Source organism: Phyllostomus hastatus, unplaced genomic scaffold (genome assembly GCF_019186645.2).
Source record: "Phyllostomus hastatus isolate PE091 unplaced genomic scaffold, TTU_PhHast_1.1 phas_scaffold_501, whole genome shotgun sequence".
NCBI lineage: Eukaryota > Metazoa > Chordata > Mammalia > Chiroptera > Phyllostomidae > Phyllostomus > Phyllostomus hastatus.
The window spans coordinates 51,674,476-51,701,384 of NW_025334033.1; the positions used below are offsets into that span (position 1 = coordinate 51,674,476).

The 26,909-nt window shown below is 44.8% G+C and overlaps 1 protein-coding gene across 8 annotated transcripts in view; it reads left to right on the forward strand.

Moving 5' to 3' along the window:
- TTLL5 (tubulin tyrosine ligase like 5) overlaps nucleotides 1-26,909 on the forward strand; it is a 252,183-nt gene that overhangs the window by 42,244 nt on the left and 183,030 nt on the right. For all 8 annotated transcript variants that reach the window (XM_045822847.1, XM_045822851.1, XM_045822844.1 and 5 more), the window contains 6 exons: nucleotides 1,361-1,462; nucleotides 4,178-4,269; nucleotides 5,005-5,112; nucleotides 15,762-15,843; nucleotides 17,385-17,446; nucleotides 18,788-18,882. In XM_045822847.1, coding sequence (XP_045678803.1) covers nucleotides 1,361-1,462; nucleotides 4,178-4,269; nucleotides 5,005-5,112; nucleotides 15,762-15,843; nucleotides 17,385-17,446; nucleotides 18,788-18,882 — 541 coding nt within the window. The remainder of the gene's footprint in view (nucleotides 1-1,360; nucleotides 1,463-4,177; nucleotides 4,270-5,004; nucleotides 5,113-15,761; nucleotides 15,844-17,384; nucleotides 17,447-18,787; nucleotides 18,883-26,909) is intronic.

Below are 26,909 nucleotides of genomic sequence, written 5' to 3' on the forward strand. Positions count from 1 at the left end.
CACTGTGCAGTGACATGGCTAGAAGTTAGGGGACGACGACCGGAAGTTTCTGGGAATTTGAGGTTCCTCTTTACATAGACTCAGTGCTCATCAGACTCTCACGCCTTAGCCACTCATGCCTGGTCATCCTTTCCTCTTCGTCCACATCCCTCTTCCTGGCCTCATGCTGGTTTGTTCTAGTTTTCTGTGTTTTTCTTCCTTTTTCTATGTTTCTAGTACAGGGAGTTAGGGAGTGGATGTCCTGGGGTGGGTGAGAAGAAATAGACAAGGAAAATTTTTAAATGCTGCCCTTTAGTGTGGTGAAAATGTATGTTGACTTCATCGTCTGAGTGAGCATATGTAAATAATTTGTAAATCGTATGAAAATAAACTTGTGGACTTCTAGGATTCTTTTTCACACGCTTGGATGTGCCTCTGGGGAAAGCCACTTAAGGGAAGGGCGATCTGGCCCCAGCGGTGTGTGAACAGGGGTGGCATTGACCGTGACCCTGTGGCCCCAGTGTGCTTTGTGGGCGCTGAGCATCGCTGGGGAGCTCTCCCTTTCCCTGCTCGCCTTCCTGCAGAGGCGGCGTGCACGTTTTCTATCTTGGTCTTCTTTTGACCGTAGTCCAGGATATCGAGTTGCTGCCCCATTGTCAGTGGGCTCCACGTTTAATCTCTCTGTCTTCTGCCTCCGTTCCAAATTCAGGAGTTAGCCTCCCGCACTGCGCTCATACTTATGCTGTTCTGCAGACTTAGGGTTTGTCTGCTGATGTTGACGTTGTTGTTTTCTTGAAGTGAACTTTATAAGAATCAGTTCTGTTGTTTCCTTGGATACAAGTGCTAAGTCTATATATTGGTAAGCTGTCCTTTTTGTCCTCTTTGCTTAATATTTCCCACAGAATGCTTTAGTACCAGGCACCGTGTAGGCGCTCACTAGGTGTTTCCCGGCCAGCTAATGCCTCCTCATCACCCACAGCTCCCTACACACAGTTTCCCAGGCTGTGGATGACTCATTTTCACTTTCATCCTTCCTGTTGGTCTAAGGTTCTGTGGAAGAGAAGCAGCATCTCGTGGTTAAGAACATGGGTTTTGGAAGTCAGTGTGATTTTGGGCAAGTTACTTCATCTTTCTAGATCATATGTTAGTTTTGATACCTATTTTAAAAAATTAGATATAATGTTACCTACTTCAGAGAATGGGTTTAAGGGTTGAATTAAATGTGATGTTATATGGGAAACGCTTGGCATAGGAGTTGGTGCTCAGCATTTATAGATGACGTCACCACCTTCCTTTTATTAAAATCTTCTTGATCCTGAACTGCGGACTTTATTTCCTCGAAACTCCGTTCCTGGCATTTAACCCGCGTCCTTTCCCTCAGGTTTGCGACTGTGCGGTATGACCAAGGAGCCAAGAACATCCGGAACCAGTTCATGCACCTGACGAACTACAGCGTGAACAAGAAAAGCGGGGACTACGTCAGGTACCGGCTGTGCCCGAGCCGGGCCGGGGGCGTCCGTCCCAGAGGCGGGTGTTGTAGAAGTGAAAGTTCAGCACGTGGCCCTGGAGGCAAACTCTGTAGTCATATCCCTGAGCTTACGAAAAGCTGCCGGTCATTGAACACGGTTCTGACGCAGATCTGCTGCTGTTACTCTGTTGCTTACCCAGTTACAGTGCCACCCTTCTCTGCCAAAATGTGCCTTCCCAAGTTTTCATTTTCCTCATTGTTTTTCCTCACTTAATGTAGGGGTAGGAATTTTTTTTTTAATCTTCACCCGAGGATATAGTTACTGATTTTAGAGAAGAAGGGGAAGGAGAGAGAGAAAGAAACATTGATGTGAAAGAGAAACATCAGTTGGTTGCCTCTTGTATGTGCCCCAACTGGGGATTGAACTCGCAACCTAGGTATGTTGTGCCCTGACTGGCAATAGAACCCACAACCTTTTGGTGTAGAGGGCGACGCTTCAACCAACTGAGGCATCCTGCCAGGGCTAGGGATGGGAATTTAATACTCATATGAAACTTTTTAGAAATCAAGACATGAAGTCATTTCAGCACTTGGCAAAATGTATCAAAGGCTTTAAAAATATTTGTACCCTTTGACCCAGCAATTCCATTTCTAGGAACTTAACCTTAAGAGGCGGCAAAGGATGTGCACCCAAGAGACCAGAATGGCCATGACTGTGTATTGTTCAGTGCAGCCAGCAGGTTCCTGCACACTACATGCAATTATTTTCTTTCTGAGCATATACAATAACTAGAGTTGTTTATTTTTGCTGAAGGGAGTGGGAAGAAGACGAGAAAAGATGTATACTAAAATGTTAACAGTTAACTGTAGTCCATGGGATTATGAATGGGTGATTTCTATTTTCTTCTTGGAACTTTTATGTATTTCCTAAATTTTTCTAAAGTAAATATTTGTATGATCAGGAGGGGGAAAACGTAGGAATAAATTAAATAAAGAGAGAAATGAGGCCATCTCCGAAAAGGATTCGGTGGAAGGGAATACCAGCCCAGCTGTGTGGAAACATTCTTTCTGCTCTGTTTTCTTTCATTCTGATCATTTTGCCAGAAAGTGAGAAAATAAGAAAGAAACTCAACCAGTTATGTTCTACTCAAACTAAAAATAAGTGCCTAGAAAGTCCAAGGAAAGAAAGAAAGGAAGGAAAAAAGGGATCTGGGAGTGATGGCATGGTTGCTGAAGCTGTACAGCTTTCACTGGCCCGTGACCAGTAGTAGAAATTGCTTGAAGGTGTGTCCTTCGCTTTGGAAGATGAGCAAAGAGGCAACAGGTGGGTGGTGGGGTGCTGGTAGGGAGAGAGAGGGCAGCTGCAAAACACAAGTTCAAGACTGCAAGACCCAACAGTCATGGAAGTCTACCTGGTTTGCCACCTCGCTGCCATAGTGGTGGTGTCCCGCATCACATTTATTGTCGCTCTGGTGCATTCTCCCTTCAGTGATAGGTCAGAGGTGTTTTTAGAAAGACATGTCTGTCACCAGAGAGGAGGGAGTTTGCTTTATGTGCTATAGTAGCTCTGCACTCAGTTAGCTCATTAAAATGCTACACTGTGTTATCTCACTGACCCATCCAGACTCAGCTTTGGTCCAAAAATAGCATGTTTTGTGGGATTATGTGACATTTACCTCAAAAGCTATGTTTTCACTTCAAATATTTCAATCTGTTAATGTATTGTAACTGTTCTTAAACTTGTTTACATTCTTTCACACATTTCTTCCACTCTTCCATGATGCATAGTTGCTTGGTTAAGGAAGAATTGGCCTTCTGCTCCTCTGTACACCTCAACAAGGCAAGCTGTATGCATTTTCATTTCAGTGGAGGAAACTGGTATACAGGGATACATGAGGTCTGTCTGGAAAAAGCCCAGCCATTATTAATATAATGAGAATGGTTTGAGCGACATAGATATAACCCGGCAGCCAAGGAGAGTGGGCTGGAATGCATATGCGTGAACAATGAGGACCTCACTGTACTAGTCAGTGGGGGCGGTAGATGCCGGTGTGTGAGCACATGTACTGTGTGGCTGCTACATTCAAAATGACAGAACAAGTAGAGCAATGAATTTGCATCAAAGTTTGCATTCAGGTTGAACATCCCTCTGTGGAAACTATTCATATGCTTCAGAAGGCCACAGCTATGGGCAACTGATGATGGGCAGCTTCATCACGACAATGCGCCTGCTCATGCATCACGTCTCCTGCAGTTTCTTGGTGAAAAATCGAATCACCCAGGTGACTCAGTCCCACTGTGGCCCAGATTTGTCACCTTGTGACTTCTGGCTCTTCCCAAAACTAAAATTACCTTTGAAAGGGAAGAGATTTCAGTCCATCAGTGAGATTCAGGAAAATATAGTGGGGCAGCTGATGGTGATTGGGAGAACTGTGTGAGGTCCCAAGGTGCCTACTTTGAGGGGCACTGAGGCATCATTGTCCTTCGTACAATGTTACTTGTATCTTCTTCAGTAAATGTCTCTTTTTCGCACTTGCATGGCTGGATATTTTATGGACAGGCTTTGTATAACAAAAAGGATTAAGAAATAGTGAGTGAGGTGCGAGTCAGCAAAAGGAATGTTTTTCTAAAGATTTAAAAGGACGAGAAAGCTTTTAGTAAAAAAAAAAAATTAGTTCCTACAGCCAGGCCTAGTTGTGTATGTGACCTTGACCCATTCATTTGTTTCAGTTGTGATGATCCAGAAGTGGAGGATTATGGGAACAAGTGGAGCATGAGCGCCATGCTGAGGTACCTGAAGCAAGAAGGCAGAGACACAACTGGTGAGCACCAGGCCTCTTTTCTTGTTGACTTCCCTGCTTTTTGTGACTTTACCGTTGTCTCTCCCCAGCACTCACTCTCGCTGGTTCTAGCACTGCTGCCTAGACATCTCATGGGGTCACCATTTTGGGTGCAAAATGTCCTGCTGTTTACGAGACGGAGAGAAGGCTTTTCCATGTTCCCCCAAGCCCTCTTTCTTGTTTCTAGTTGGAAAGGTCTAAGTTTGCCCTTCAATCTTCAGTGAATTTATTCTTTGTGAATGTTGAAGTGTAACTAAAATACTGTCAGCTTTTTAAATAACTTCCCTCCATATTGGCCCTGAGTTCAAATTTGTCTAAGTTAATCTCTCTCATTCACGTTGCTAAACTGGACGGCGGACAGTGTCGAGTGTGAGTGCAGGGCTTGCGATCCAAACGTACACCACCGCGGAGCTGTGGGTGGTGGTGGGGGGGCGGTGGGAACAGCACCTGTGGCCCGAGGCCCGCCTCCATCCCTGGGGGAAGCTGGACAGGAGAGCGGGGAGGGGGCAAGGTTCCCTCTCCGTTCTCTGTCTTCTGTCGTGGGAGGCCTGCTTCTGACCGTGTTGCCCTCTTCACAGATGTGCCCTCTGCGGCACCGTTGACAAGACGGCCGTGCAGAGACTGTTTGAAGGCGCACGCCTGCTTTGGCAGTGGATGGTGTTGGAATCCAGTCTTTCTAATCCACGCATTGTAGTGTTTCTTCTTCTTCCTTTGTAGCGCTGATGGCCAGTGTCGAGGACCTGATCATTAAGACTGTAATCTCTGCCGAACTAGCTATCGCCACAGCCTGTAAAACTTTTGTTCCTCATCGCAGCAGTTGTTTTGGTAAGGAGACTCTAGGAGCGTTAAGTGTTTTGTGAGAAGGGGCTTGGGAAGTTGGGGTGGAATCTTGGGGTAGAGAGGTTTAGTGATTCTGCAGAATACAGGAGTAAGGTATGTGGTGGGTTTTTATTTCTTTCTAAGCTCACGTGACAGTTCTACGGAGAAGCCAGCGGTGAGCTTAGCTGGAGGTCCCCTGAGAACGAACCAGCTCTCTGTGTGGGAAGCAGGGATTGGAATAAAGCGTGGGTCTCTTTGTCAGAATGCAATCAGAAAAAGTCTGCCACGGACTGTGCAGGAATCCAGCTCCAACAAATATATTCCAGAGCTCTTTGGCAGCCAGACTGGGAACTGGTCCAAGAAGCTCTGGCTGGTACCAGTATGTGCTTTCTTCCATTTTCCGATGACTCCTCCTTTTTGTTCTGGTCTTCTCTCGGGTGGGTTCCCCCCTCTCCCCTCTCCTTTCCTTCTCTACTCTCTTTCTCTCCCCCCCCGTTTCCCCTTCTCTGCGACCCCTACCTCGCTGATCGTACACACAGAGAAGGAGTAAGACAGTCCACAATGACGGGATCGGGAAGCCTGTTGCCTGCTGCCCACTAGCTGTGACTGTAGCACTTGCTGTCTGTGTGGATGTGAACTTGGTGGCGATTGCCAGCAAAGTCACGTAGGCTTTCGGCAGAGGGTAGGCTTTGCTGGTGAAACACACACTAGGGTCATTGATGGGGGGATAACAGAGTAACACTGTAGTAAGCCAGGCTGTCTTTCAGGCTGTCTGGCTTGCCTAGGAGGCAGGGTAACAGAAAAGCAAAGGACGTGGGGTTTAGAGCCTGCCAGACTGAGTCTGAGACCCGTTTGCACCCCTCACAAGGGTTCTGGCTTTCAGCACATTGCTCTGTTCTGTTTCCTCAACTATAAGATGGCAGTAACGGTGGCACCTGCGTCCTAAGAGCACCAGGAAGGTCAAGCGAGATGACATATGCACAGCACCTTGCACATGTCTGGTCCATAGTTTGTAGTCAGTAAATTTTGGGGGGGGGGGGTTATTTTTGTAATTAGACATTATAATTCTTGGTCTCTTTAATGGGTTATCATAACAGTGTGTACTTAGGGGCACCGAACAAAGGGCAGTGTTGAGACTGAACCAGGATCTAAAGTTACATAGAGAAAGAAGAGGTTGTGATACCTTTTTAAAATGCAGATACGTTCATGTCTTCTAAAACCCTTAAAGGGGTCCTTAGCTTCAGTCATAGCAGAAGCTTGATACAACTGCAGGCATCTGACCCTAGCTGACTTTTCTAGAATTGATAACCTTATAACCCACTACACCACGGAGCCTCCGTGCCTTTGCGCCTGTTTGCGGAGTTCTGCTCTCCGCTGGGAGATTCTCCTCCTGCCTGCCTTGCGGACTCTAAGACTCAGCTTGACACTGCCTCTCCCAGGAACCCTCGTGTCACAAAGTGCCCTGCTGCGTCTCCTCTCCCGCACTGTTCTGTACTCGCTCCGTTACATTCCTTTCCTACCGTGGTGCGGCGTTTTGTTCACACTTGTACCTCCCGGGTAGTCTCTGAGCTTAGCTTTGTGAATTCTTAGCACTCACGGTCTCCCCCGCCCCTCTCGCTCTGCTTCTGCCAAACCAAACCTGTCACCATCTCCCTGGACCTCCAGGTCCTTTCCTGACCCTTTGCCTGTGCACCTGCTTTATCCTGTGTCTGAAATACTTGTACCACGTTAGTTTGTCTAGCAGAGTATGACATCTCTCAAGAGGACGTCAAGTATCACTTCTCTGGGGAAGTTTTGCCTGAGTCCTCCAATCGGAGCGAGCCTCTCCCCGTCCAGCACGCTGGTCACAGTCTGCAGTGGTCCCTGCGTGGTGTCCGGTACCCGTCTGTGCGTCTGTTCCCCCAGTGGACTGGGAGCTCCTTGGTCCTGCCTCTCCCAGAACACAGCAGCATTTTGGGTCCTTAGAGGATGTTTGAGGAATATTTGTTGCGTGGCCGATTGATACTTGTTTTAATTGCTTTTCGGTGGCCTGGCAGTGGGCTTCACGAAAAACCCGACTTGGTAGGGACCTGGAGCTCTTGGAATCACGGTAAACTGAGGAGAGGGTGCGGGGAGTAGAACTCCAGCTGCAAAAACCTCACTAGATTAAAGAAGTAAATAAAAGTTTCTTTCCACATCTACTTGGCTCTCACGTGAGGATAAGTTTCTTGGTGTAAAAATCTTTTTCTAGAAATCATCACAAGCTTTTCTGGATGTGCCCTTTTCTATTTTGTGTTACTGCTTGATTGCCTTTTGAAAGCTGAGGAATTTCTTAAACCTGACAGCAGTCGCAGTTCTGATGTGAAGTGAGCAGTGACTTTCTCTGCTTCAGTGACGTGCCCCCTGGGTCCCTGTCATCGGCCGTGGGACTCCTTCCCCCCACCCTTGCTCGTGTTCCGCTTTAATAAACCGAGTGCATCTGGAGATTTTTAAGTTGTTGACTGTCTTCTTGGCTTTTGTGGTTCTAATTCCACTTCCTGTCAGCCCTGGGATTTCATGTGCTCATCAGCCTCCCCCCACCAGATAGGATTTTGTAAACGTGTGTATATTTGTGTGAATCTCGTGGCCTCCCACTGATTCATAACCTTCCCAGGGGGTTAAGTTACAAGGAATAAGCTGGGGTTTTCTTTTCTTTTCTTTTTCACTTGTTTTAGAGTAAACAGGAATTGAGAGCTTCCCAGAAGAATTTGGCTTGAACACAGCATTGGTGCTTTTAGGGGAAGCCAGTAGTCCGGTGACGGGGGTCGCACTGTCCTTGTGGTGGCGGTTTCTGCCCTTCCACAGTGCGGGTCCTTGCCGGGAGCATTCCGCTGCTGTGTCGGTGCTTCCGTCCTGTCACTTCTCCCTCACCCCACCCTCTCTGGTGTCCAGCAGTGTCTCCAGGTACCTTCAGTCTTCCCGTTCATTTGTTTATCTGTGCATCGAGCTTTTTTTCCGTTTCAGTTTCTGCTGTATGCAAGGCATAGATTATAAGAGTGTGTTCTTCTCAAACCAAATTTTACACTGGGTAACATATGCATATACCTGCATTGTATTATTAGCATTTAAATGTAGACTTAGGGACCATCACAGACTACCCAAAACTTAGCCATTTAATGTGTTTTGTTCATAGATTTGTGCATCTGGAAAGGACTCAGAATAATTAGTCTGTACAAAGAACTCGAGGTCCTGAGAAGCTGAGACTCTCCGGGTTCTAGAGCTAGTGAGTGAGAGGGCTCAGATGAGAGAGACTCGGCTTGGAGAAGAGGGGTCAGAAGAGAGGGGTTTTGGCAATTCAGTCATCTTGATCCCAGGACTCTTGACTTCTAGAACCTTTGATGCCTCTCCCAGTAAGGCAAGTTTTTGACAATGTAATTTTTCCTGCCTTCAAGATCGTGACAACCACTCTGACCAGTGTGGCTCAGTTGGTTGGGCACCGTCCCGCAGAGCAAAGGGTTACCGGTTAGATTCCTGGTCAAGGCACGTGCCTGGGTTGAGGGTTCAGTCCCCCCAGTTGGGGCACTTGCAAGAGGTAACCGATCACTGTTTCTCTCCCTCTCTTTCTCCCTCCCTTCCCCTCTCTCTAAAAATAAAATAAATAAAATCTTTAAGAAAAGAGATTGTGAGAATGTGGCACCATGTGAAATACATGCTTAAACAGCAGCCCTTGAAATATGCTTAGGAAATTGGCACTGTGAGATCACTGGCCACGAGACCAGGCTTTGTGACCAGCTGGAGAAAAACAGCCGAACCAACAGGATGTTAGCTGTTTTTTAAAGATGCTGCTGCTGACAGTGGGTTCGTGTGTGTGTGTGTGAAGATGGCTGGGGTGACAGGCTGTGGCCTCTCCAGCCTGGGAGCATGGGAACCAGCTGCTGTGCCACCTGCAAAACTGATGAGACCAGCTTTGTTCGGGTCAGACCCAGTGACCTCTTTGCTCTGGACACACCGTGCTCCGTGTACCTCTCTCTGCTGAACGAATGCTGGTTTGGCCTTTCATTGCTGCCGTTCTGGACCACGTCACAGAGTAAGCGGACATTCTTAAAGGAAGACTGTCCATAAGTCTTTGTCAGAGGGATGAAAGTGGGCAATATACATCCTCCAAAGATGTAAACTGCTTGTATATTGCCCACTTTGTTAAAGGAATGAAGTGTAAACAAAATGTAAACAATGTAAAAAAAAAGTCACCAAAGAGTTCACTTTTTCAGATAGCCTTCTTTTCTGGTTCATCCCATGCTCCTATTTGGATGGGAAGGGAAGTTTACTGTAGAAGGGACTAAGTAGAAAGTACCTACTCTGTGTCAGTCACTCCATTGGTTTTTTCCTTTAGTTCCCTTAGCAGTTTGTATTTATTAACTCATGTTAGTAGACAAGGAAAAAAGATTCAGAGAAGTTAAGTAATTTGTCCTTGGTCTTGCAGTTAGTAAATGGCAAAGCCAAATTGGAGAGGCAGGTCTCTCTAGCTCTTCGCCCGCCACATAAAGACAAGTTCTTGTGTGTCCGGCCACTGAATGCACACCTTGTATCCTGGATTCTCCTCCCGCGCTCCTGTACCCGAATCTCGGGAAAAACAGGGCCATCCTTTCTGGGTTATCAGGACTGAGAAAGGGCGTTCTGTTTGCTCTAATCAACACTATGAGTCCTAGCCGCTCCCTCAAATCTACCTTTACATATGGTAGCCAGATACCATATTGATTTATTGGACTAGTTAACAAATTGGTCTGGGCTCTTTCTTTTATTTAGTTCCTTTTCCTGTGGCACCTTGATCTGCTTTTTCCCAAATTCTCCTTCTGGACCCCAGATAAAGACTTCCTCCTCAGGTTTTCAACTCAAATCCAAAGCCCAGGTGAAAAGAATTTCCTTTATAGACTAGCATTTGACTGACAGTGGGTGCCGGCTAATGTCAGCACTTTCCACTGCCTCAGGGATTGCAGCTTCAGCTGGGACTTTGTTTCTGGGAGGGGTGTTGGATGGATTCCAAAATTAGTGGTGTGGCATGCTTGGTGATCTCCTAGGCCTTGGATGCATTATTATTTTCTGTGTCAAATCTTTTTCCCTCTCCCCTCCTAGACCATCTTTTATCAAGTTTTTCCTTAATATGTCAAAATTTTAATAAGAATTTCTCTTATTTTCTTTATGTCTGGTGGCTTTATTATGAATATTTCAAGTCTTGAGATTCAGGTTATTTGGGGGGAGTATCTGCAGATTGTTTTGTCTTTCTCAAAACTGCCCTGGCTGGTGTGGCTCAGTGGATTGAGCACCAACCTGCAAACCAACAGTTCGCCAGTTTGATTCCCAACCAGGGCACATGCTTGGGTTGCAGGCCAGGTCTCCAGTGGAGGGCATGTGAGAAGCAACCACACATTGGTGTATCTCTCCCTCTTTCCTCCCTTCTCCTCTCTCTAAAAATAAATAAAATAAAATCTTTTTAAAAATTGTACAGTGTTTTTCACTTAAAGTTTTCTTTCTTTTTCTCCTTCTTTTCCCCCCAGTATTTCTTGATTGCTCCTTATGTGCTTCTTCTGGGGCAGGCAGTTTGGTACGGAGCAATGAGGGAGACGGCCCCGCGCTTGTGCGTGGGGAGGAGAGACTCGACAGCACAGGCAGTAGAGTGGCACGCGCCCTTAGAGCACGCACGAGTTACCGGCCGTGCCTAGGGGAGCCGGGCAGAGTCCTTCCTCGCAGAGGGATTGTGACACGTGAAACTCGGTGTTGTGACTGGATGGGGCGCTTTTTGAAGTGGTTGGCTCATTGTGAGCAGACGCAGCCTGCCTGTGATGGGGTGGCAGGGTTAGGGAGGTAGATTTGGGCCCCGTTGGGAAGGCCTCACATGCATAAACCCACCTGGTGGACAGCAGCCAGCCTCTGGAGTTTTTGAGCGGGGGGAGCAACAGGATTGCTATTACTTCCTTGAACTCGTATCGTGGTTTGACTCAAAGCTCAGTGTGATGGAATTACAACAGAGGGAAACTGTTCGGCCTTATCAGAAGTGACCAGTAAAATCCTCCAGGAACCAACCTGGCATCGGTATTGATTGCTGACAGTAGCTGCCTGTCTTCATCCATTAGATGTGTCTTGGAGAGGTACTTCTGGTGGCCGTGCAGAGAATGGACTGCAGTGGGGACAGACTAGTGCGAGGTAGCATTTCGTAGGCAAGAGGAATGCAGTGATAGATAGCACATGCTTTCTATGTGAGCCAGGGATCCCTCTCCTGGGTATTTACCCAAGAAAAACGAAACCGTATGTTCACACAAATACCTGTACGTCAGTGTTTATGATGGCTTTATTCATAATTGCCAAAGATTGAAAGCAACACAAATGTCCATCAGCTGTTGAATGGGTGAGTGAATGGTGGTATGTTCCTAAAGTGGAATACTACTCAGTAATAAAAGGAATGAACCGTATGACTGACACATACAGTAACACAGATAACTCTCAAAAGCAAAATGTGAAATGAAAGAAGCCACTCTCAAAAGGCTAGTCCTGTATGATTCCATTTATCTGACTTTTTGGAAAAAGGCAGAAATCTGATCAGTGGGTGCTGGTGGGTAGGGAGTGAGGATCGATTACAAATGGGCACGAGGAAACATTTGTGACAGAGTTGTTTTATGTCTTGATTGTGGTGGCGGCTAAACAACTGTGTATGTTTGGCAGAACTCATCACACTGTACAATTCTGAAGTGTGACTTTTATTGTGTGTACATATGTCTCAATAAACCTGTGATAAACCAGAAACAGTGATAGATGGATGAACTTCACAAACATGCTAAATGAAAGAGGCCACACTCGGAAGGGTATATACTGCGTGCTTCCATTTACATGCAATCTCAGAATAGGCAAAACTAACCCGTGGTGGAAGAAACAAGCACAGTGGTTGGGGATGTGACGGGACGGAGGGAGTTGACAAGGCAGGGACAGGAGGGACCTTTCTGGCGTGCTGGTCGTTTCTGTGTGATTGACATAAGTGCGGGTCATGGGTGTGTCCAGTTAGTTACCAGGACTCATCAAATTGTACACTTAAGGTCTGTCCTTTATATTTTATGTAAACTATACCTTAAAAGAAAAGATAGAAGGCTGGATTAAAGAGCAATAAAGAGAGACAAGATCTGGCGATGTGTCGGATTTGGGGAGTGGTGAGGAGGGCGTTTCCAGCCCCGGAGACTGATGGATGGGGTTTCCATTTTCCGAGATGAAGAATAATGGGGAGCCACTCAGGTTTGGGGGAAAGAAAACAAGTCCTGTTTTGTTGAGTGTTGAGACCTGTGGGACATCCTAGGGAAGTCATCTACAGGGCAGTTGGAATTACAGATTTGGTGTCCAGGAGACACTCCACTAAAGATGTAGGTCTGAACATCATCACCAAACGTTAATTGCAGCTGTGAGAACATATGTGATCGCCCAAGAAGAGAAGAATTGGGAAGGAAAGAGACCCGAGGAAGCCACCCTGAGCGAACCATGAGAGTAGCTGGGCGGAAGAGAAGGGATGAGAGAAGGAGAGGATGGAGGAGGAGGACCCTTGGAGTGCAGTGCCCTGGCTCCAAGGGAGAAGAAAGCTTCAATAAGTGAGGGGTGGTCGGCAGTTTCAGATGCTTGGGCTTAGCAGTACGGTGGTCTTTGGTTGATCGTGGTGAGAACCGCCAATTAGTAGAGGCAGGGAGCCGAAGGAATTTCTTATGGCAGGGGAGTGAGTAGGCACTAAGAAAGTTAAGACAGCTACGAGGAGACGGCTTTTTCCGGAAGCTGCTTGAAGACACAGGGAGATGCGGTGCTAATGTAAAGGAGGAAGTGGAGCCGATCACTAGCGTAACTTCCAAGCTTGTTTTGTTTTGGCTGGGAGGCTGAGGGAAATATTTCTCATCGTGGAAAAATTTCCTGAGGAAACGTTGATTAAGGTGGTAGCAACTGCCCTTCGAAAACCCTTGCTCTCCTGTTGTGATGAAGACAACACGGAGGAACAGAGAAAGTAGCCCAGAGGTGGAAGGCCTCGCTCGCCCGCAGCCTTAGTGACAGGAACACTGGTGGGTGTCCTCCTGGGCGCGAGTATCTAAAATTCTAGGCACTGCTGCTGACACAGACAGCGTTAAAAGGTGAGGAAGTTTGATATTCTTGTTACAAACTACCGCTTACCTTTTACAACCTTCAATGTCCACGGAAAAGACCAGTTGTAAGTTAAAAGGGTTATCAGGGCTCCAGTAGCCTGCCAAGGACCCAAATTACATTTCTTAAGCCAAGCTGATTATGTTAAGAGGTAAACTTGATACAAATGCTGTCTTTTCACTCCATTTCTTTTCCCCCAATTCCAGCAGTTTAGGTGAGCTGGGCTCTGCACTGCGATGTAATGCTGTCCCATGCTTATCTCGCTCTTAAATCACAGTGGGCCCAAGCCTGGTTCATGTGCACACGTAGTTTGATTCAAAGTTGGTTATGGCGTTGTTTAGAACTAATGGGTTTTACTCACCTACATAAAAATTAAGTTGTCACTGTAAAGTGTGTTTTCTCTCCTTGGGTCATTTTTTTTCTTCCCAGAATATTGGTTCTCAGCCTTTCAGCCGAGATTCTTGGAATTTGCCTCTTATTTGGGAAATACTTAAGTAAATTTGTTGGCTGCTGAAAGCGAGGTGTTGAAATAGTTGGTGTGATTGGTGTTATTCTGATTTCAGTTTGTCTTCATTTGTGGCTGATTCTGCAAATCTGATCAATATATGGATCAATCTTAATTCTCACCCTGCTCCTTATACTATTAGTATAAATATTACCACTTTATGAAACCATTGAGTCCTGTGCTTCTGCTTTTAAAAACTGAAGAGAATGTTGTTTTCTTGTATCAGACTCATATTCTATTTTCTCTTGCTTGTGTGATATTAACACAGACTTGTAGATTTCACAGTTAGGGTTTTCCTTTTAAATGCCTTTTTATTTAGTGCCAGATCACAAAAGATTTTTCTCATATTAAAAGGGGAATATTCTGTGGATGAATGAAGGGTAGGTAAAATATTCAGAAGAATGTACTGGCCATCAAAGCTATAATTTGCTAACAAAAGAAATTAGGTGAAGGAACTTTCTTTACATTTTATTGTATAGATAATATCTGATTTTTGTGTTCTTAACATGAAAGGGAATCCCAACTCAGACTCTCTTATAGTTGGTGATTATTTTTGCACATTAAGTGGAACCCCAGATCAGTACTTTGGGAACCAGCTCACTCGTGGAAGCCCCGCCCGAGAGAAAGTCTGATGTGAACGTCTGCCTGAGCCCACACTGCGTGAGCAGGCGCTCTGGGCGCAGGTGTGCTGAGCATACAGGCACTGGCAGGTGGTGATCAGCAGAGAGCAGAGGGGAAGCAGAAGATGATAAATGGCAGAGGGAGAAGTGGCTTCCTGTCCACAGTGGACCGGCGGTAGAGTCCGGAGGGGGACCCGGGTGTCCGGATCCCCGTTCTGGGAACCTTGGCGCTGCGTCGGACTCCCCATGTTCTGAGGAGAATCAGTGGCGCCATCTTTTCAGAAGCCTGTGTTTATTTCTCTGTGTTTTTGAGAGGGTTGAGAAATGGGAAAATCCTTCTTGTAGTAAAGAAATTTGTTTCCCAATGAACTTCTGGGAAATAGCCGGTGGTGGTCTGTGGGTGAGAGCTGTGGGCTCTGACCTATGGTCTGACGGTAAGGACGCTGGTGTTTTCTCCTGGAAAGAAGGTGCGAACAGTGTATGCGAGGAACAGAGGGGGGTGCTGGGGAACCAGTGGAGCTTCTGAAAGTCTGGTATGTTCTGTGCGTGCGGACCGAGGAGGACTGTGGAGAGGGCCCCATTAACAGTAATAGTAATCAAGTGACAGGCCAGCCGAGGTTCCAAAGGTAGCCTTGCGCCCCTGCATTCTGGGAGAGGGGTCTGCTCACAGCTCTGGCTTTGCCTCTGCAGCAGCTGGGGGTCAGGGTAAGAGCGCTAGGAACGCCTCTGGAAGCTGAGGAGGCCTGGTCTCCGGCTCTCTCCCAGAGGTGGGGCGAGATGGCTCCCCCAGCCCTGCTCTGCCACCCTGGCCTTCTCCTTTCTGCCCTGTCTTTCCGTGTTGGGCCAGCGTGTTTTATTTTTTATCTTCAAAGGGAAATGGAAACTACAGGGGAGGGGAGAGAATAAATATATTTTATGCTTAGATGCCTTCTTGACTAGGTTGCAAAAAGCAAGATCTTGGTTTAAGAAAATGGGATGGGATGCCGTCAGTAGATTTTCAGTTTTCAGAGTGTGGTGGGCAAGTGGTGGGGGACAGTCCACACCAAGCCCCAAACAACATTGATTTGGATGCACCTGCCGCATTCCTTTTCTCAGTGCTTCCCCCCCCTCCCGCCCATAGCACAGCAGAATCATACTTATTGCCCTTTAAAGTCAGGCTACTTTCTGTGTAGAACTCAGGAATGTCAGTAGAGTAAGATGATAAAAACAGTGAAATTGTATAGCATTGTTTTCTTATCTCTAGAACTTGATTAATTTCTCTTGAACTTGAAAGATTCTCTGGTTCTCCTTCCACTTACTCCTCGCACTCAGCAAGTTTCTAGGCCTCTGATGGGAGCTGGAGTGAATCTTGTAGATCTTTGCTTGGTTGTGACATGGAAAATGATCTTGTGTAATGTGTTATATTGTATTTCTAGAACTCTATGGCTTTGACGTGCTCATAGATTCTACACTGAAGCCATGGTTGTTGGAAGTGAATCTCTCCCCTTCTTTGGCTTGGTAAGTAGTCTCTTCCATCTCCTGGAGAAGGAGAACTCTCCAGTGGAAGCACTTAAACACCCTTTCCCCGATCATTTCTCCGGGAGATTTCCTCCCCCGGCCACTGTGTAGAGGTGTGTAGAATCGCTAAAACTGGGAGAGTCATGGTAAGTTGTCAAAGTCCATATGGCACCTGTGGATCCCGATCGTACTGGTCCGTTTGTGCTGTTTACTGTGCTCTTGACTTTTAAGGGATGCTTCTTGCATTAGTTTTTATTCCCAGTTCTCTCACTCTCTCTCTCTTAACTTTGTAGGTGTTCTGTTAAGGCTAAAGAAATATATGTGGTATTGCACGTCCTTTATTATGAAAGGTTTACACGGACTCAAATCCACACATACCATAAAGATACAGAGACGGCCCTAGGGCAGTGTAGATAACAGCTGGTCCTTTTACCCTGTTCATACCCTGATACCTACCCAAGATTAAAGTCTAAAAACTTCACACAACCAAAAACGAACTTTAACCTATTTGTTATTCAGAAGAAGGAAATAAGAGTATTTTTCAATACCAGAGAAGATCTTGCTTACACCTTTGGTGACATCCAGAGTTTCTATTAGCTGTATGCTTTTCGAAATAGCTAGAGAGACCTGGAGATTTATTCCGGAGACCACCCAGGTGCTGCATTTTTAAGGATGAACACTGCTGGCAAAATGCCAAGTAATCAAACAGGCTGACCACTTTGTGAGGCAGGAGTTTGGCTTAATCCCAATCGTAAAGTGGGGAGCTGGATCCTTCAGGTGTTGCGCTGCACTCTCGTTCAGCCAGTGTTCAGCGCTCACCCCGCCAGGCACATCACACAGGGCCGGAGCCCCGGAGCGGAGTGCGGGCCCCGCAGCCGGGGTGCGCTGGCTCGTGGACGCGCACTGCTGCCCCGCCGCCAGCGTGGCGGTCACTGCCGCGAGGCCTCCAGCCTGCGGTCTGTGTTGTTTCTGTTTCCGTGTGGATTCCTGCCGCATCATCTGGTGATATGTTTTGGTACAACTTGTATTTTTTTTGCCCTCATTTGCAAGCCAGTAAGCTGAAGAAGATTGATTTAGAACAGAAAATGAAGCCTTAAAAATAAGTGTGAAGATAGCCAAAATTTCTTCTTTTGCATGCACAAACGATTTGACTGTTGCATCAGTAAATAATGATTGGAATGATGGACACACTTATAAAAGAGCATATTAAAAGTCTGACCTTCTAAAAGCCACAGCGATCGTGAAGCAGGATTCTTGACTGGTGCAGAATTTGAATTGCATAAGACCTTCCGGAATAAAAAGATTGCATGTCAGGGAATCGGCACCTTGGTGCGGGGCCTGCCTTACAGAGGATGAGCTTAACACCGAGCTTTTATTTCTAGTATTCTTGCGAGGTTTCTTTGTCTTTTTCCACGGGTTCCACGTGCGTTATGTGTCGCCCCTTGCTGACATTTGCAGTTTTTGCTAAGTGGGGGCCCGTTAGGGGCAGCTGCTGTGTTTACTCAGTTATCGACTGCTCTTTTCTCTCTCTGTTCCGTTAGTGATGCGCCTCTGGACCTAAAGATTAAAGCCAGTATGATCTCAGACATGTTCACGGTTGTCGGTGAGTAGTGGTGGTGTCTGAGAGCACGCATGGAAGGCACCCAGAGCGTCCATGTTGTCAGGCTCCATAGGTGTTGCCAACTGGCAGTTCCTGAGCCACGCTGGATGTTTTGTACTAAAAAATTATATTTTCAGGGAAGTGTTTATGTGTTTCTGCTGCCCCTGGCTCCATCCTGTCCTGAGGTTGAACCACAACTAGGGCTGAGACTTAATTCCTGGGCACAGGAATTATGAGCTGAGGAAGAGAATTAAGCAAAAATCCGGAGAAAGTATATTTTTCTCTGAGCTGGGACAGTGAGGCCCACTGAAGAAGCTTTGTTACAAAGGAGACTGGCTGTATTTCTGCTAGACAGTCTCTGCTGGTGTCAACATGATCTTCTGTAGAAGTTATAACTGAAGCAGTTCAGGGAAGAAAACCCTTTTGAGTAGATAAGCCAAAACTCTGAAATGGAGATGGGCAGTCAGGTAGGTATGTGGAGGGTTTGTTGTTGTTTTTCTAAGTGCTCTAAAAAGTCATAATAAAATATATTTGGAGTGAACTAGTACTTGGTGTCCCAGCTGTAAAACTGAGGTACTCTATTCCCCTTGGGCGGGAATCTGCTTCCTTTTAGGGTGAAAGGGAAATTAGCCCAAGCTTCATCTCTGAAGCCCCAGAAAGGCCACAAAAACTCATTTTGTTGTTGTTGTTGACTTTTTAAAATTGAATGTATTGGGCAACACTGGTTAAGAAAATTATACAGGTTTCAGGCGTGCAATTCTATAACCCGTCATCTGTATATAGTATTGTGTGTTCACCGCCCCAAGTCCAGTCTCCTTCCATCACCATTTATCCCCCTGCAAAGCTCATTCTGAAAGTTGCCAGTAGCGCACCTTCAGCAGTTCCAGAGGTGGATCCTGCAACAGGACGAGACTTCTCACTTGCTTCTGGATTCTCCCGGTAAAAGCAACATTATTTTCCAGACACCGCCCAGGAAGCCACTTTAAAATGATTTGTTTGTGTTAACAACTGTGTGTTTTTAAATGGTGGTTTGCACCTTTGCACTGAAGTTCATCAAAACTGTGCATCTCTCTTTTCCATCAGAGCCACATTCCAGCTCCCCAACAAGGAAGGTTGATTTAGCTCTGTTTTCCTTTCTTGTGCTCCCCAGTTATGGTGGTTCAGAGACCCAGCAGAGCGTGTGTATGGGAGAGTCACATCTAATCTAACCAACCCTCTTGAGGATGGATCGCTGTAATATTTATGATGTTGAAACTGAGTTAGTACATCTAAAGAAGAGGTGCAGCTAAACCTGCTGGTTTCTTAGAAAACGGCAGGCTTTAATGTTTCCCATTCTCCATTCAGGATTTGTGTGCCAAGATCCTGCCCAGAGGGCATCCAACCGGCCAATTTACCCCACCTTTGAGTCTTCCAGGCGAAACCCTTTTCAGAAACCTCAGGTGAGCAAATCCAGCATCAGGGAGCCCCAAGGAGGCGGCACACTGGAAAGTGGCGTCTAATGTAAATGAATGAGCCGAAGCTCTGTATGAGGTTACTCAGAGCAGGAGAATTTGGGGGTCACTCCAGATAGGAGGCAGTTATATTCATCTGTGGCTACAAGCTTGTGCTTTCAAACAGACTTTCTGTCTGCTTTTCCTTTTTTCTTTTCTTTTGGCTTCTTTTTCTATTGTCCTTCCTTTTTAATTTTTTTTCTCCTTTTTTAACAATTGCCCTCTTTTTTTTTTTTAAATCAAATTGACATGCTCATAAATTAGGCACAGAGAGGGAGCCTACAGATTTCTAGTCTTTACTGTGTCACATTTTTTTTTTGATCTTCAGAGATACTCAACTGAAATAATATCTCCACAAGTGGTTCTCTTCAAAAGCATCCTCAACGGTGAAGAGGTGTTGATTGAGGTTAAATGAGACAAAATGCCAGTGGAAACCTGTACGTGTCTGAAACATCATTTGATCAAGCGTTGCTCCAGTCTTTATGATTTTGTTCCAGTTGAACCAATCAGCTAATCACTCTGTCTTCTCATTCCATCCTCTAATCAGTCCCTGCCTGTCTAGACCTGGCTAGTTTCCACTTGTTCCTTTGTCTTCTTATCTAAAAAGGCCTGTGTTTTCCTCTCTTCCTTCTGAGCAGACTACCTCATCTGCTCAGAAGTTTGGAGATTATTTCTTATGAAATCCATCCACTCTGTCATTACCTTTACTTTTCATTTCAGTATTATTTACTTATTGTCTGTTACATTGTTTTGCATTCATTGATTTGTTGCTTTTAAATTGTCTAGTACTCCTTTGCCCTCCTTTGCTAGATTGTAAGCTCTCTGAAGGCAGAAACACCTTCTTCTTCTTCCCCCTCTCCTTTCCCTTTTCTTTTCCCCCACTTCCACTTTAGCCTTCCCTTAATCCCTTTTCTCCTCCCTTCTCCTCCCACTCCTTCCTCCCTTCCTTCCTTCTTTCCTTCCTTGGGAAAGGAGGGAGAAAGGGAGAGAAACTTCTATATACAAAGAAAACATTAATCAGTTGCCTCTCGAACACCCCCAGCTAGGGGCCTGGCCCTCCACCCAGGCATGTGCCAGACCGCCGGCAACCCTTCGGTGTACAGGCCGGCACTCAGCCCCCTGATGCACACTAGCCAGGGCCCCCCACTCCTTTTCTTCCTCCTCCTTTTGCCTGCTGGTCTTATTTAGAGTAATGCTGTGTCTGTTTACCATGCTCATATAATGCTGTTTATTCAGATAACTTTTCATTGGAACGGGGTTTGCAGACTGAAATGCCTATAGGGGCAATAGGTGGACAGTGGAAATGAGGAAATAGGGCCAGGTATAATACAGCTGAGAGCGAGGGACCGCAGGAAGCTGGACAGGGCCCGCCTGTTCTAAAAAGGGGCAGCTGTTTTACTAACACGCTGTGGCTGACTGTCACTGTCTGTGAGTATGGGCCGTGTGTTGTCATATTTTCCTACTGTCAGGAGGAATCAGAAATTGTATTTTAAAATATTGGCAACTAGTTTGATTAAAAAGTTACTTTGCAGACAAACAGAACCTGTCTCTGCAATGGATTCGGTATGTGGGCTGCCGCCTGTGTCCTCCTGCCGTGGACAGTGCTGTGTTGCAGAACAGGGCGCGCTGTATTTGAAGGGGCATTATCTTGGATTGGAAGTAAAACGAGATAACAGGGTTGTACTTATTCAGCACATCATCACAGGTCAAAGGGTTTTCTTTAATTTTTAATAAGAAAAAGTAGAGGATTAACCGAGGTATACCAGGAAAACTGAAATTAGGCAGTCACGTCCTTTTGCAAGTTGTTTTCTGCAGTACTTGTGGCCAGAGCCACTGGATTGTATGTAAAGGACTGAATGGTTTGGCACAGCTTTAACGGAGTTTGAAGCTGCTAAATTTCACTTTTTGGGTAGCTCTGTGTCAATCTTGGATGAATTGATCCCTTTTCTTAGCTTGTCTGTCAGCTTCTATGGTGATGCTTTGCAAATCGTAGAGAATTTATCACCATTTGTTTTGCTGTCTGGTAGGTAATGGCATGACCTCTTCCATAAGTGACCTATAGGACATTTATTAGAGGCTAAAGGAAGTATGGACCAGGTTTGTTTGTTTTTTTTTTTCACACTGTGTGAAACAGATCGATGGGGAGGAATGGTTAACTTCAGGGTCTCCAGTGAGTGACTGAGGGGTAGCACCCTCTGCAGGGAGAAGAGGAAACTGGGGTGGATAGGCTGTAGGAGAAAGCCGCGAGGAAAATAGTAAGCGCTCTCCTTTTCTAAGGACTCAGTGTAGTTCTCTTGCTATTGGTTTTTGCATGGGCATCATCTTCTTCTTGTTCATATCATAGAGCAGGATTTGGAAAATATTCGCATGTTAGGAGAGAAGGCTTTATTCCATTTTCTGTCTTTTATAGCATCCAGTATCTGCACAGGTTCAGTCATCAAACACTAAAGTAAGTTCTGCATCATTTGGAGACTTCATTCAAATTTTTATTTCCATTCCCTAAATGGAAAGCCTTTTAGCTTTACTCTTTCACACTGCATATTTCATGCACCTGCTTGCTGAGCAGTTTAATAACGTAAATACGTGAAATGCAGAGTATATGACTATAGAGTAGGTGAGATGCAGAATATGTGACTATAGAGTAGGTGAGATGCAGAATATGTGACTATAGAATAGGTGAGAGTGAATGCACACAGGTCTTCCTGGGTGTGGGGTCTAGGCGCAGAGGTTGCAGGTTCTGTGAACCCTCTTGTCCTGAGAGTGAGTGCACTGGGACGGAGGCGGTCAGATTTCACTGACGGAGGGCATTGAGGGGCGTGTCCAGTGCTTTCACCAAAGTGTTCGGGAAAGGAAATACCGTAGTTCACAAATAACCTTTCTGTTGTCCAGATACCCTGGGAAACATACTGTTGTCAGTAGGTTAATATGGGAAATGCTGTCACTTCAGGTAGGGCCGTCTTGGGGTTTCTCTGCAGATGACGTCTGTTATATGTAGTGATCTGCAGTTTTGTGACTCGTTGCAACTCTGTCTTAATTAATGTCTTAGATCTTGTCTTTAAAATAAAGACACTATTTCACCTCCATCTGTTAATGATCCGCTTTTGCCCTCTTACTGTTCTTGTTAGCAGTATTTGAGAATAACTATCACTTTCTTCCATGGAGATTTGTTTTTAAGCATCTCTTCGAAGTGATAGGGTGGCAGTGGGGGTGCTGCTCCTGCTGGTTGGCGCTCTGATCCGAGGAGCACAGGTGTTTCGTACATAAGTGTGTCACTTGCACCTCTTCAGCAGTGTGTTTATTTTGACACTAATCCTCTCTAATGCAGTTTCTGATAAGCTCAGAAGCTTGGATTGTAACTCCCTTAGCTATTATTTTTGATAAAGTGATTTAACATGGCTTATGTGAATCCAAGAAATTAAAAAAAAACACAACAAAATTTACTGGTTGTTTAGTATTTAGTAAAAGGTGAAAGATTTATACCATCTGAAGAGAAACCAGAGTATGGTTGTCTAGTATTTAGTAACTGGTTAATGTGCTTCTGTAACGTGAATTTGAATGTTTAGTTGGTAGAATTCAAAACTCTATAATATTTAGTGTTCTTCACTTAGCAGGTGCCTCAGTTTGCTAGCTGCTCTCCTCAGCAAACAAACAACACCCACCCCCGTTTCAAATCCAAGGCTGTTGACTTCAAAGAGCTTACATTCTAAATGTCTCTTAGACTAATCTACTTAAGGAGAACATTAGAAGTACTGTTTCATAACCTTCTGACTCTCCCTCCAGGGAAGTGTCTCTGAGAGTGATCCAGTCTTCATGTCCCTTTACCCATTTCAGCCCCAGCACAGTGCTCCCTTGCTGGAAAGGACACAGGTTGCATAGCTTGTGCATGAGCAAGGCCTCGCCCCAGTAGGGGCGTCTCTGAACCCTGCTAACACGACCCAAGCCTTTCTGGCTTTGCTCAGCCAACTTCATACATACGGAATCCTTTGACTCTTACTGTTCTTTGCAGTGTTCTACCTTGTCCCTGTCTTTCTGTTAGTGAGGCGCTCTCAGCTCTGCGGTAGTTTAGTAGGAACTCTGGAGAAAGAAAAGGAAAGAAGAACTCTCTTCGCCAGCCGTTCCAGCTCTGTCAAGTTTTCTCTTTCTGCTGCTGCCAGTTTGTGAAGTCACAACTCCTTGCCTGCTGTTCGTCTGACTCTTCCTTTTTAGTCCATTATCTCTTTCTACATTTCTTCTTTCCCTTGAGTTCTGTGGTTCACATTTCCCGCTCCCCATAAGTTACTTTTCAGTGTCCCAAGGCAGGCGGCATGGTTTTGTGGAGGGAACATGGACTTTTGAATCACAGAGACCTGGGTTCAGATTTGCTCTGTCAGTGACTGACCTTGGGCCAGTTCCCTAAGTCTCTGAGGCTCACTTTCCACCTCTGTCAGATGAGACTGATAATATACACACGGAGTTATGGTGAGGAAGAAACGATAAACTGCAGGTGAAATATCTAGGATAGCTCTGGACATGTGGTTTACTGTCCGAAGGTTTGGTCCCCTCCACGCTTTTCAGTCCTGTTGATGTTTCTTTTACCCATTCCGTAGCCAGTATCCGGTGTTTGTGACATTCATTTCTCTGCAGTCCTGGTTTTCACATTTGCTGTGTCATCCACAAATGCAGATAAATTTCTTTATTATTGAATTGTTTACCCATCCTCCCAGGCAGTCATGAAGATTCCAAATAATACCTAAGACCCATTTTGGAAATCACTTCCTAACTTGATTCACTGCTATTTATCTTACCCTACAGTTACGTCTTTTAAATGTTTTCAGTTGGTGTTGGTGTATTTCATTTATTATATCATGACATTTAAGCCTTGATTGGCAACATAATTTTGAACAAAAATTGCATGAAATTTTTACAGATGCCTCTGTGAAATCCAAAGCCATTACATCTATTGTGTGAATGAGTTTACTGAGGCAAAGCCATTACATCTATTTACTTTATTTCCTTTTTCGTCGTTTTGTCCGAAACCAAAGTTTTAAAATATGTTTTAATGTAGAGCAGTGTCCATGCTATATAATACTTGATGAGCCCATTAAACTCAATGTTTATGGATTTTTTTCTGTTAATATTTATACTGTTTTACTTGGGATTCAAGTTAGACTTATCAGGCAGTAATCAACAGGATTACTTAATACATACTTAATACATTTTTGAAGATTGATACCTCACTGTTTTTTTTCTAATTCTCTGGTACCTCCTTAGTTCTTCATGGCTTTTCAAACCATGTAAATGGTTTGGGTAAGTTTTTTTGTTAGCTTATTTATTTTAAAAGCCAATTCCCTTAATAAGAAGATGCATGTCTCTTGGACCTGCTGATGTACATTTATCCCGAATTTTCAGATGTTACATACCTCTTTTTTTATAGTAACACAAGCCTACTTACTTAGTTACTTTTTTTCTTTATAATTTCAAAATCTACTTATTATCATTACATTTAAACCTTCTTGATTAGTCTTGTGGTTTTTTTGCCTATTCCCCCCAGATTTATTCATATTTGGTCCCTTTTGTTCATTTTCTGTAATTTGATAGAATTAATTCATTTTGTTTTTTAAACTTGATTTTATCTTTTATTATCACAAGTAAATCAAGCTATTTCTAGGTCATTTGTTTTTAACAGAAGTCTGAACTTTGTAAAACAGCACTGGGATATTTTTATTCTCTGCATGTGTTCTCTCTCAGGTTTTCTTTTTGTCCTTCAATTGTGATATCTTTCAAAATACCTCACCTTTTTTCACATCCTATGTTTTGTCCAGTTCTTTTCGTTGGTGGTACTTGCCAGCTTTCTTAGGCTGAGAATAATTTTTCTGATTCAGTATCTATTTCTTACTGCTTTTCAGTGGGGACAGATGGTTCTTTGTCTTAATAAGTTTATGTTCTCAGTCGTTTCTTCCCTAGCAGTAAAGGTTAGATGTGTAAGGGTCTCTTCTCTGGGTATATTTCTGAGTCATAAGTTGTAATGATAGTAATTTAACATCTTTGATGCATGTTGCATGGAAGATTTTTCACCTGGCCAGTATTTGGCAGTTTTAAGGCTATCCGAGCACCCCGTAATTTAAATCATGTGTCATCTAGCCAGAGGCAATGGTTCCCTTTAAGTTCCAAGGTGCTTTATTTCCTTAGTGCATTCATTCAACCCAGTGGAATATGCAAATGTATTCTGTCTACCACTCAAAGTCAAAACTACAGAAAGGCTTGCATTTAGACTGTTTTGCTCATTTTTGACAGTTCCTGGTGGCTTTTCTAATTGGTTGTCTCCTTTCTTCTTTTACTTTTAATCTCCAGGTGTGTCTCCTTGGCATCCCTGCCTCCTCTTCCCTGACCTCCTCTGCCACCCCCTCTTCTACTCGCTCCGCCTACAGCTCCTTCTTTCTCACTGCCTTTTCTTTTTTAAAAAATATATTTTACTGATTATGCTAGTACAGTTGTCCCAGTTTTCCCCCTTTGCCCCCCTCTGTCCAGTATCCCTCCAGCGTTCCTTTCCCTCCAGTGTTCCTGCCCTCCTTAGTTCATGTCCATGGGTCATGAATATAAGGACTTTGGCTTCTCCATTTCCTGTACTGTTCTTGACATCCCCCTGTCTATTTTGTATCTACCAATTATGCTTCTTAATCCCTGCACCTTTTCCCCCATTCTCCCCTCTCCCCCTCCCTGCTGATTCCATTTAACCCTCCAAGTGATCTGCATATCCATGGATCTGTTCCTGTTCTGGTTGTTTGCTTAGTTTGTTGTTTTAGATTCAGTTGTTGATAGTTGTGGATTTGTTTTCCTTTTAGTGTTCATAGATTTGATCTTTTTCTTTTTTTTAAATAAGTCCTTTTAACATTTCATGTAATAATGGCTTGGTGATGGTGAACTCCTTTAGCTTTACCTTGTCTGGGAAGCACTTCATCTGCCCTTCCGTTCTGAATCATAGCCTTGCTGGATAGAGTGATTTGGTTGCAGGTCCTTGCTTTTCATCACTTTGTGTTTCTTGCCTGTCCTGGGCTGTAAAGTTTCTTTGGAGAAATCAGCTGACAGTCTTATGGGAACTCCTTTGTAGGTAACTCTTTGCTTTTCTCTACTTGCTGCTTTTAAAATTCTCTCTTCATCTTTAACCTTTGGCTTTTTAATTATGATGGGTCTTGGTGTGGTCCTTTTGGGTCCAACTTGTTTGGGACTCTCTGTGCTTCCTGAACTTGTGTCTATTTCCTTCACCAAATTAGAGAAGTTTTCTTTCATTATTTTTTAAATTAAGTTTTAAATTTCTTGCTTTTCCTTTTCTCCTTCTGGCACCCTTATGATTCGGATGTTGGTACTTTTAAATTTGTTCCAGAGGTCCCTAAGCCTGTCCTCATTTTTTTTTAATTCTTTTTTTCCCCTGTTGTTCTGATTGAATGCTTTTTCCTTCCTTGTGTTCCAAATCATTGATTTGATTCCTGGCTGCATCCTCTCCATTGCTGGTTCCCTATAGATATTTCTTTATTTCACTTAGTGTAACCTTCATTTCTTTCCTTATGTTTTTGCTGTACTCAGTGAGTTCTTTGAGCATCCTGATCACCACACCAGTGTTTTGAACTCTGCATCTGATAGGTTGGTTATCTCTCTTTTATTTAGTTCTTCTTCTGGGGTTTTGTTCTGTTCTTTCATTTGGGCCATATTTCTTAGTCTCCTTAATTCAGCAGCCTCCCTCTATTTGTTTCTCTGTGTTAGGTAGAGCTGCTGTAAAAGGCACCTATAACTTGTGTGGGGCGGAGCCTTAGGGAATCACCAGGGTGGGGAAACCCACTTCACCACTTTGTGGCTTTATGTGGGGGAGGGGCTCAGAGAGGGGACAGTGCTGCTGCCTGGCTTCTGGAGGTTTGCCCAGCACCCCACTTCCAGGCACTTCACCCACTTCCCGTATGTGACTGGCGCCCTTCCAGCTGTTGCCCTGGCGGTGAATTCCAGAG